Source organism: Centruroides vittatus, unplaced genomic scaffold, assembly GCF_030686945.1.
Source record: "Centruroides vittatus isolate TY-2023 unplaced genomic scaffold, ASM3068694v2 scaffold_324, whole genome shotgun sequence".
Taxonomy (NCBI): Eukaryota; Metazoa; Arthropoda; class Arachnida; order Scorpiones; family Buthidae; genus Centruroides; species Centruroides vittatus.
In genome coordinates, this window is record NW_027122701.1 from 4108729 (window position 1) to 4120325 (window position 11597).

At 28.5% G+C, this 11597-nt stretch overlaps 1 protein-coding gene across 1 annotated transcript; it reads right to left on the reverse strand.

Moving 5' to 3' along the window:
- Window positions 1–1095: 1095 nt before the first annotated feature.
- Window positions 1096–11337, reverse strand: LOC136988154 (FAST kinase domain-containing protein 1, mitochondrial-like). Its single transcript, XM_067285973.1, has 7 exons — window positions 11301–11337; window positions 7273–9447; window positions 7061–7189; window positions 6867–6983; window positions 1467–1551; window positions 1292–1406; window positions 1096–1214 (listed from the first exon to the last, which is right to left on the reverse strand). Exons 2-7 carry the CDS (start codon window positions 9395–9397, stop codon window positions 1128–1130), a joined length of 2658 nt encoding a protein of 885 aa, XP_067142074.1. The 5' UTR covers window positions 9398–9447; window positions 11301–11337; the 3' UTR covers window positions 1096–1127.
- Window positions 11338–11597: the final 260 nt, after the last annotated feature.

The following is an 11597-nucleotide window of genomic DNA, read 5'->3' on the forward strand; positions in this document are numbered from 1 at the left end:
TTGGTAGTTTTATTTATTTTGCTATCTTTGGAAACTGTGTATCAAAAGTTAATTTAATTTTGTATATGCAATTTTCAAAGATAAATGTTAAAATTTAACTGGTTATTACAATAAATTAGTATATTTCAATGGGATAAAGTTTTCATGTAAAAGTGAATCAAACACAAACAATATGCAATAATTTTATATTGTTTAAAATTACTTAAGTATGCAATGTAAAATACAGATTAACTAGTTTTGAAAAGTTATTAACTTGTAAAAGTTATTAGCTCATCAAAATTCATAAATTTAAATAATGAGAAAAAGACAATTATACAATAGATTGAGGGCCTCCAACCTTTTTCTGAGAAGGGCCACATGAACTGTAAAAGACAATTTCAGGATGGTCAGATATGGAAGATCTAATCAAAGATTAGGATTTTTATTTCTGAATAACATTGGACATAGCAATGCAAAATTTGCAACTGCTTTTTTGAAAGGATTTCATTGGAACTGGGGATAAATTTTGTTGCATCCAACATTAAAATCATCTTCAGATGTCTGATATTTTAATTTTAAATATTTTATTTTCAAAAAAAACTGTTCACAAAGGTGCATAGAAGCAAAATTTCAAGCAGACTTCTTAACTTTTAAAAATTCTCTTATGGTAGAAATTTGTAAAAATTTAACAAACTACCTTCTTTAAATAGGTTTTTACAAAAATCATTTGCAGCAATGTTTATTAATTGTAGTCGACTTTTTAAAAATTTATATGCTTTGCACTACTTCAAATGTTGATAAAATATGTCAGTAAAAACAAGCTTTGCAGGGGGATAAATATGCTTTGGAGACTGTAGATTAGGGATCCCTGCAATAATTTCCTCAAAATAAAAAAATCATCATTTCTTAAGAACAATAATTCACTTTTGTTCTTACTACTTTAAATCTTAAAACTTTTAAATCTCTAAGTAATTATTTCTCCAAAATTTTGAATAAACTTATTCTGTTTATTTTCAAAATTATGAAAGGTAAATAAAATAATATTTTAATAATATATCTGCATGTTTATCAGTAGTGGTAATTTCTAATTAATTTAATCATATCTTTCACAATTAATTTCAAAATTATTTTAAGAATTTATTTATACTTTATACACTATTTACAAATAATTTATTCCCAAAATATTTGTACCTATCTTCTTCATTTTCAAAACAATTTAAATCTGTATATGGTATCTGTAATACAAATATCAATTTTTATTTTACTAAATTAAGATAAGTATACTATTTCAAAGCAAATATTTTATTTTTACCTTTACTACTCTGTATCCTAACAACTGCAGATGACGTATCTTCATATTTGTAGTTCCTAGCAGATGTGGCACATTGGAGCATAAATGATGAGGTTGCAGAATTAAAATAGCAATTCTAAATAATAAAAATTGGCATAAATATATTTAAATCATATTTTATTTTTAATTAACTTACCTTTCTACATTCTTTAGAGATTTTAATTTTGTTATATCTTTATAACAAATTGGAATATTGTCATTTGTTAACCAGCATTCCATATCTAAGAATAAAAAAATAATTGATTACATATAATAAATGATATTACAGTTTAAAGACTAAAACAAGTACTGTTAAATTACATATAATTTATTATATGTTATTTAATACTACCAGGCCACTAATGCATACATGATATTGCCAATGTTAAATTCCTTTTGTTTCAATATTTACCTGTGCACATGTATCTGTTACAGTAAAAACCCGTTTTGTCTAGTTAAAACTAGAATTTACTGCTGTACATGTTTTGATTTTAGATAAAACTAAAATCAAACATTAACTTTTTAATTTTTAACATTAGTTAAAGCTAATTTTAGCTACATAAATATGTTTGGGGGAAATAAATAAAGTGATGATTGGAATTAAAACATTTGTATTATTTAATACGATATTTATTGAAAATATTGGTCACACATCTGTGTTATTAACATTAATTAACCCTTTGTCCCTGAAGGCACCGATCGATTGGTACCCTGGCTTTTTAAGCAAAACTTTGAGGGTACCGATTCATCATTACTTTGGTAAATATCGATTTTTGTAAAATTTATTAACAACAGATATAATCTCGTTCGATATGAAGTGAATAAAGTATAATAATTCATTATATTAGTTGATAGCAGTAAAAAATTTTGATTTCAAACAAATGTTTGATATAATGTGCGATAATTTCACAACCAATAAACATACATGCATAAGTGTTATATTGAATTGTACAAAACAATACCACTTTCTGGCTCAGTGCCAGCAAACAACTATGTAACTAGACAATGTTAATTTTCACAAAATGTTACAAATTATCAAGTTTGTGTGTCAGTTCTGATATATATATATTTTTTTCTTATAAATTTTTCTAATAAAATGTATTGAAAAATATCGTATTTAAAACTAAAGATATTAATAAATGTAAGTGATTTTTTTCATATAGATATAATGATAATTTGATTTTTGGCGAACTTTTAAAATAATATCACCTGACTGACCTATATTGCCTTAGGAGGGATTGCTAAATAAATGTAAACAAGATGTCGGGGGAAAAAGGTTAAAGCGATACGAAATTCATCATACACTATAGGAACATGTTAGTTGAATGACCTTGGTCGAAACAGTTTTTACTAAACCATTTCGTTAAAACCCGTTTTGTCTAGTTAAAATTAGTTTTAACTCAAATTCATTCTTGACTAGCAGTAAATTCTAGTTTTAACAATGACATCCAGTAAAAACTAGTTTCAACTAGTTAAAACATGTTTTCACTAAAAACGGGTTTTTACTGTAAGGCCAGGAACACACATGCGTAAAATTGTGTGGCAGAAAACTGAATCAGAAATCAGCTTTCGGTTCAGTTTCTGTTTTACGCTTTTATGCCAGAACACACATACGTAAAAATTCTGGCCGAATAGGAAACACTACTGCCACCAACAGTGCTAATTTTATTAACTTTTTCCTCTCATTATAGGCTATCTATCCTTTTGTACCTTCCATTTTTTCTCCACTTCCTCTGCTATAATATAGAAAATTTAAATTAATGGACTTATATTCCGAATTCAAATAAAGAACATGTGATCTAAATACTAGGCCTATATATCGATTTTACAAGACCTACCTGTTGTTTGAAATTTTGCACTTACAGCCATCCATAAACGATGTTTAAATACAGTGTCTTTATGCATGACACTGATATGGTCGAACGGATTCGATAAACCCCTGTATTTCATTTATTTTTTGTTTTTTCGAGACCATCACAATTGTACGGTTAACCCTCGTTGCCGCCATTGTTAGAATAAAAAGCACGTGTCTACTTTGACGTCACAGAAAAAACTTCTCTTTATTGGAGGAATTTTGGCGTAAAAAGTAGAGACACACTCTACTCTATTTTCAGTTCTGTTTCAGCCAAAATTTCAGAAAAATTTTTACGTTTTCTGTTTTATACTAGATTTTACGCTGAATTTTACGCATGTGTGTTCCTGGCCTAACATATCCAAAACTTAAAGACAAACACAATTGCTAGTAATGATAGATACAAAAGTTACCAAATGATCAAGTCACCAATCAGTGACCTGATCAGTTGATGCCTGCCATCATACAAAGTGCCACATTGCCATTCTAGGTGGACATACTCCATACTAATAGGACTCTCTGCATTCATATTAATATGCACTTTTCATCCATTCACCAAAGACTTACTTTAATTGCTTTTATTTGTAAAATCCTGAAAGTTGTTATGTATTACTCTGTGTTAGATATCAAATAACAGTTCTTGCCACACTTGTCTGCATTCATCTACAGTTCTCTCTATTCATGTACAAATGCCATCTGTCCTTAAGTTTTGAACATGTGTGTAGATCAAATAACTATATATTAAAAAAAACATATTTTAAATTAATTGTATTGATTAGCTATGAATAAGACAGATATTTAGGATAAAAGCATATAAGATGAAATTTTTTTTTGATTAAAAAAATTACTTTCTTAACTTTTAGAGAAAACTTTTAAAAATTAAAATAAAACCACATAGTAATGACACAGTGACATTCAACTGCTGTATTTATGGAGCCTGCATATTTTGCATAAATTTGTGCTTTATAATGGAACCATTGACTACATTCTGGGAATAGTTTTCTCTGGAAACTTTTTACTGTTTATTTTTAAATCTATCTATGGATTAGACAATTATGCTTAAATTTGGACATGGGTGTATATATAAATTACTTGCTTAGTCTTAAAAATTCAATGTCATCAGAAAATAACACTAAGGAGAGGGCCAGATGTTCAGTCTCTGAATGAAGCTTGCTGAGCATGTAGCCCCAAACACAAACAACTCCTTATCCAAATGACAGGACCCACTTCTCAAGCATTTCTGAAAAACAGGCCCTGAAAACTGAGTGTTTAGCTTTTAAGTCTTTGGAAATTTCACTTTTCCTTGTAATGGTTATAGCCATGTGGATAAGACGCTAAGTACTAGAGCTATAAGATGCTGGTTCAAACCTTCAAAATTTTTTCTTTTTTTTTTATGTGTAACAAAATTTTATTAATATTTTACCATATCATTAGCATTATTACTACTATTATCATTCCTCAGGTTTAAAGCTTATAAAGCAAGACAGTTAAAGAACATGATGCCATTTCCTGTTTAGCAAAAGCAAAGTCTGTAGATTTAACTCTTGTATGTCATTAAATAAAATTTTTATTTCTCCTTGTTAATTTTCAGATATGACGGTATTGTTATATTTGAAGTGTAACACGTGAGGAAATTGTCCATAACATTAACAATTAAAAAAAAAAAAAGCTGTGACTAATTCTACTCTATTTTAATATCAGACTCGTCTTTTTTGACCATTCTGAAATATCATCTAAAGCACTGGTTCGCAAACTTATTTCGACCACCGCCCACTTTGAGATTAAAAAAATTCCTAGTGCCCCCATATTTTTTAACTTGCCTTTTTACATTACCATCTGTTGCGTATCTTAAAAACAGTTGCAAATATAATGTTTAAACATGCATTATTATATGGATAGGATAGATAGGGTGTGATCTATATCCTATTTCTGAGATCAAAGAATGTTTCAATGAGAGGAAATAAAACTCATACTTAATCATATTTAGAAGTATTTTTATTAACATTAAAAGAAGGCTTTGAATTTAAAACTTATCTAATGTAAAGGATGAATCTGATGTATTTCGACCAGTTTGTTAATATCAGGGTCAAATTCACTTAAAATCAGCCGTAAGTCGCCGCGTTCAGTAACTTGCAGCCGATTTCTGTTTTTAGTTAGCAACGTTGCTACAGCACTAAATCCACGTTCACACAAATACGACGATGGGAATGCTATCAGAAATCGTTGAACAACTGACCATAACTCAGGGTACAGTTGAGAGATTTGCTTCTGCAGCCAAAATTCTTGGTAGCCATTCTTGAACTTTCATTTTTAGCATATTTATGCAATAATGTTACTATAATAAGTTCATTCATGCTATAATATAAGTCAACGTGTTAGAAATATTCAGGTTGTGATCTTCAATAAAAATTAAAAAATATATAGATTGTCAGCATTTTATATATATTATAGTCAGATTTTTATAGATAGAATTTGTCTGCCATTGCCCCTCTAGATTTCCTTAATGCTCCCTAATTTCCTTTGAACCTTCTACTGCCCCCCTGAAAGCCTCCAGTACCCACAAGGGGGCGTTATCGCCCACTTTGAGAAACACTGATCTAAAGCTTATTTGCTTTTGGTAACATAGTAACCACAAGCAAAAATATCTGAAAATAAATATAAAGCAATAAAAATTTTATTTAATGACATACAAGAGACTAAGAGTTAAATCTACAAGAGTTACAAGAGAACAAGAGTTAAATCTACAGAGACTTTGTTTTTGTTAAACAAGAAACGTCACAATCTTTAAATGTCTTGTTTTATAAACTTTAAATGTGAGAAATAATAATAGTAATAATAATGCTAATGATACAGTAAAATAATGAAATTATTTTGGTACAAATAAAATTTTGAAGGTTCAAATCTACATCTTGTAGCTCCAATACTTAGCATCTTATCCATATGGCTATTACCATTATAAGGAAAAGTGAAACTTCCAAAAACCAAAAACTAATAAGCTAAACACTCAATTTTCAAAGGCCTGTTTTTCAGTAATGCTTGATAAGTGGGTCCTATCATTTGAATAAGGAGTTGTTTGTTTAGAGCTACATGCTCACCAAGTTTCATTCTAATCAGAGACCTAACATCTGGTCCTCTCCTTGTAAGTAGTAATAATAATAATACATTGGGTTAGCAAATGAAAAATTTGCTAATCCAGTATATTAATTATATAACAAAATCAATTTTACTACAGACTAAATAATATAAAACAAGATACAATTCAGTTAATATTAATCTAATAGAATCATGTTTGCAATCTCCAGAATTTATTTTTTTCATCTCATAGAATCAATTTTACTGTTTATAAAAAAAAATTAACAATTGTAAATGATTACAAATGTACTTGTATCTTTCCTTGACAATGTTATAACAAAATGACATTAAATGAAACAATGCTAAGTGAAGACTTGCTATACAAAATTTGAATCCAGTCTTGTTATATTTTAGCTCTTGTACTAAATATAAAAATAAAAAAATTAATTTAAACTTTCTCTGCAATGAGCATATGGAAAACAATTTACATTAATCTTTTCCTATGCCAACAGCCAAGAATTTGGTCCATATATCAACTGTTTTCATAAACAAGCTTACAATAAACTCTTATCTTTTCAAGCATATATTTTATTATAGGTTGCCAGTACTGTTAAAGTAAAATTTAATTCTTACCTATTTTGTAATGGTATGGATAATGTATCTTCTTAGTTTTTAACAATTCAGGTCCACCTAATACTTCTATTAAAGAGCATTTCACAATTTCATTCCATTTAGAATAATCAGAATGAGCTAGAAAAAAATTCAACGAACTATTTCATTAAATAAATAATTTTTCTTCAATTAAAAATAAAGAAAGTAATACTTGCCACTCTCTTCTCTTTCATTTTCAAAATATTGATGAAACCAGGGTGCATCTATTTCTGGGCATTCAAGAACTGCACAACAATTTACATCAAAGAATCTCTGAATAAATTTATTTTGGATATTTGGATTTTCTGGATGTAAAACCATAAATAATTTTTTATCTTATGGAAAATTAATCAGTTTTTCACTGTTAAATAACGAATATTAATCATACCTTCACAAAACTTGTCAAAATTTTTCACAAACTGAATGCTAAAAATCAGCTGTATAATTTCATGTGGAAAATATCCAAGAACAACACAACAATGAGTTAACGATAACAGATTGATATTTTTTAATAAATTATTTTCATCTTTTAATTGCATTATACTAGTTTTTATTATATCTTCTAAGTTATCTGGAGTAAAATTAACCAAGGCACACAACTGCAGAAATGATAAAATTATTGGTAGTGCAAGTCTTTCTAAATTTTCTTGTATAAAACTTGTGAATATCTGTAATGTCTTTGGAAGATATATCATCTCTCTAGTTAGATAACTGCATGACCATTTTATTGTTTTTAAATCCACAGTGCTTGCCAATCGATCATAGAGTTCTGGTATATTCAAATATTCTGATATATTCTCATTTATTAAGTGTTTTTGAGGGAAATTTTTAAGAACAACATTTAACTGTTTTAAACTTTGAATTTCATTTTGTCTTTGAGATATACATTTTTTTAAATTTTTCAACATTATTTCTGATTGACAATTATATGTAAATGCATTTTGTATATTTGAAAAATTTAACTGCTTACTAATAAGGACAATTTCTGAAAGTGAAAATTGAGAGAGATTATGCTTAACATTATTAATTACAAAAGCTGTTGAGTCTTTATGATTTGAAGAAAGAAGATATTGATAAAATACTCCAAGATGTCCAGTGTGAAATACCTTTTTTGCAATTAACTGAAGAACGGTTTCTCTAAGATGAAAATGAAATGAATGATTTTTATACTTAATTTTTGAATACAATTTTAAAACACTTAAAAGACAAGATATTGATTCAGAAAGATCTTGAAGTTTTACTAATACACGATTGCTGAATGTGTCTAAAATATTCTTATCTGGGCAATTATGCAGAAATTTATTACTAGCAGCATGTTTTAAAAGAAGAACATCAAATTCAGGAATATGTAAAAACAATAAATGCTTTACATTTTCAGTACATCCATCACTCCATCCACAAATATCAAATACATTAAGAAAACTAACAACATCTGAAGCAGAGAGATAACCTTTACAAAATATTTCATGTGCTCTTCTTTTAATAATTTCTATAATTTCTTTTGTTGAATAATTATAAAATGTAAGCAAAAATAAAATGTCTCTTAGCTGATGTATATTCAAGGTTTCTATATTGAGAGATAAATTCTTATAAATCTCATCCAAAAAACTGGCATTAATTTTTCCTAACTTATTAAGGAACATTTCAAGTAAATTAATTAAACTTGATGTTGAAATATTATTTTCATTCTGTTTTATAACTTTTATCACTTTTGTTTGAAGTTCTTCAATAAAATCTGAGGATAAAAAATAAGTAGTATGACATAAGATATCAGTTAAGTAATTTAAGTTTACAGGTGTTAATTCATCATTCTTTAAAAATTTTTCTAAATGATTGCATGTGAGGCTATTAATAAAGATTCCACCTCTTTGTAACATATTTCCTATTGAAGCAAATAAGGATAGTTCCATTAAATCAAATTTATGACTTCTTTGCAAACATTCCTGTTGTAATAACATACTCAGTACATGATCACAAGGAAAATGAAGACGTAATAATGAATGTAAACTTATTAAAAGCTCAGTATTAGATAATGAAGCAAAGGAATCTTTTAAGGCATTGCAGATTTTTATAAATTCAGATGATTTTAACAGTGGATGAAAAATTTTTTGAATATCAGTATTAATTTTTGATTGTACCCATAAAATTCTTTCATTATTATAAGCCCAACAATAAGTAGATAGCAACAAATACTGATGTTCTTTTAGAGTTTTTAATGAAAAAGCCAATTCATTTGGTACAAGACTATTTTGAAAACTTGTTAATAGTAAAACTTCCTGGACTGATTTAGTAAGTTCTAATTTCTTTAAAATTCTTGAGGAAGAAAGATTGTCCTTCTGACTTGATGGTTTCACTAACTGAAGTAATAATTGAGCTTTTGCACTGTCTCCATTTTCTAAACATTTTGAAAAATGACGTGATATAAAATAGTTCCTTGGAATATTATGTAAAGTTAAACACATCTTATTGAAATAGCACCACTTATTTAAGTATTGTAGCATAGATAAAGTCATTAAAATACTAAATATTTGTGAAAATATCAACTTTATTTTCCTGGTAGAATCTGTAAAATAAACAAGAATTTTATTAAACTATTTATAAGATTTTTATTTTTAATTTAATACTCATTTTGAATACTAAAAAAATGATATATATAAAATATTTTTCAATAACAAATATGTACAATAATAAGATTAAATGTTTTAATCATCAAAAACAAAGATGTAGCCTGTCTACTGCCAAATTGCTTAGTAATGATTTCGCCTTAACAGTCTGATAAAGAAATCCAGCTGTTCATTTGATATTCAAAAAAATAACATTATTTTGTTAACATTAGATTAAACACCTGTTAACATTAAGATTAAACATTTGCAAATGTACCAAACATTTATTGAGAAATTTTTTCAACTCCTTCAATTTTTTATTTTCTATTCATCTAAATTGTTTTTGAATTCAAAACTACTTATAAACGTCTTCAAAAACTAAAATTTATGCTTTATATTTTAAATGCTCTTTTTAAATAATTATTTCTGGATTAATAATTTATATTTTCATGTAAATGCAGGACACCATGATAGTCTGAACCAAGAAAAAAATGAACGTGATGTCATTTCACATTGATACTGCTCAACTTCAGACATCACTTCAGACAAGACTGGTCATTGGAACTGGAACTTCTGAGTTTCATGCCCAGGTTGCCAGGTGTAATACAATCTACAGTAATACCACAGTATATATACAGCATACAGATATTCATACATACATACAGATATTCTCAAATTAGTGAGTTTTAAATGAAATATCATAATCTCAAGGACTCAGTATAATGCACATATACAGAATGGATTATTTTAATTAATCCGGTGGAATAACTCAAAAAATACACGTTCTACAAAAATAATCATTCAATGAAAAATGTTAGACTTCAAGAGTGCCACAAGATAGGACTTGGGTTTTATCATAGATGGTACTACAATCAGTGGTATTTGAAGTTTTCAGCCCAACTTCATGCAACCTGTTGTGAATGGTTTTGGGTGGACACAGATGCACCCATTGATGGCAAGAGGAAGTTTTGGATATCACATGCCACAGCAAATGGGTCCTGACAGGCTGTTTAATGAAAGGCCAGCCTGTGTACTCTGTTACATTTAGGTACAATCCACTCCCTCTTTGGCATGTTTGCAGATATTCCTGCATCCATCGTGTCTCACATTGCTGTATGGTACTCACATCATGTGCAATATGCATGGCAACTGCTCACATCAACAAACTGAGATCATGCATCTCCAGAATATGGTTTTGTTCCTCAGCTGTTAACTGGTGATAATCAGCTCACCATTGTCTCCAAGTCATTTTCTATGCTGTTTCGAAGTTCAGCTGCCACAAACTGTTGCTGATGGCATTTACAGCCTGAGCTGGCTGCTGGTCATCTTTATAGTCCAAAACTGAGTACCACATGACCTGATGTGTATGCAAACTTAATCATTTGCATATCTGTCACCTCTACTGGTTCTGAATTTGCAAGTGGCTATGTGCATTATTCATGATGCTGCAATTTCACTTTTGAAGGATGTAAATTAGTTTTCAGAATATCAAATTTATTTAAAATTTATAATTAATAATTTTAAACCATAAACATTTTTTCTACATTGTGTAATTAATATACTGAAATTCAAAATTAAAGAAAGAATCTAATATCGATTTTATAACGTTTTTAATAATACAGTCATATCGTGCATTTTAAAATACAGTTTAATTAACTTATTATTTTCTATGTTCATATAGAACATAAATTCATCATCCATAATAACTGTATTTTAATTAGCGTTTTCAATTATTAGTACAAAAGTCATTTAACACTATATATTTTTTGAATAAAATTAATTCTTCCGTGCTTTAAGGATCTAACACACTTACCTACTCATCACAAACTTCCCACGTTTGCTTGCTTGGCCGCCCTCTGGCGGAATGGTTGGTTGTTAGCTGCCTTGCTATTTCGTCCCGTGTATACGTATTATTGGTTACGTAGTGGGCGGGTCGAGAGGTGACCACTAGTTTTGGTAGATTTTTTTATATTCGTTGAAAAATGTTGTTAGGGCTGCTACGCATATGTTCGTTGGTTTTAGGTTTAGGCAGTCGCTGATATTTTTTAGATTCCTGTTGTTGATCTTCATATGTTGGAGAATCTTTTTCCGGATGTTGTCGAATTTGCAG

Coding starts and splice junctions, on each gene's coding strand:
- LOC136988154 (XM_067285973.1), bottom strand. CDS start 9,397: ATGACTTTATCTATGCTACAATACTTAAATAAGTGGTGCTATTTCAAT. Junction 1,552..6,866: donor TCCATACCATTACAAAATAG/GTAAGAATTAAA, acceptor TTTTATTCTTAG/ATATGGAATGCTGGTTAACA. Junction 1,215..1,291: donor TAGGATACAGAGTAGTAAAG/GTAAAAATAAAA, acceptor TTTGTATTACAG/ATACCATATACAGATTTAAA.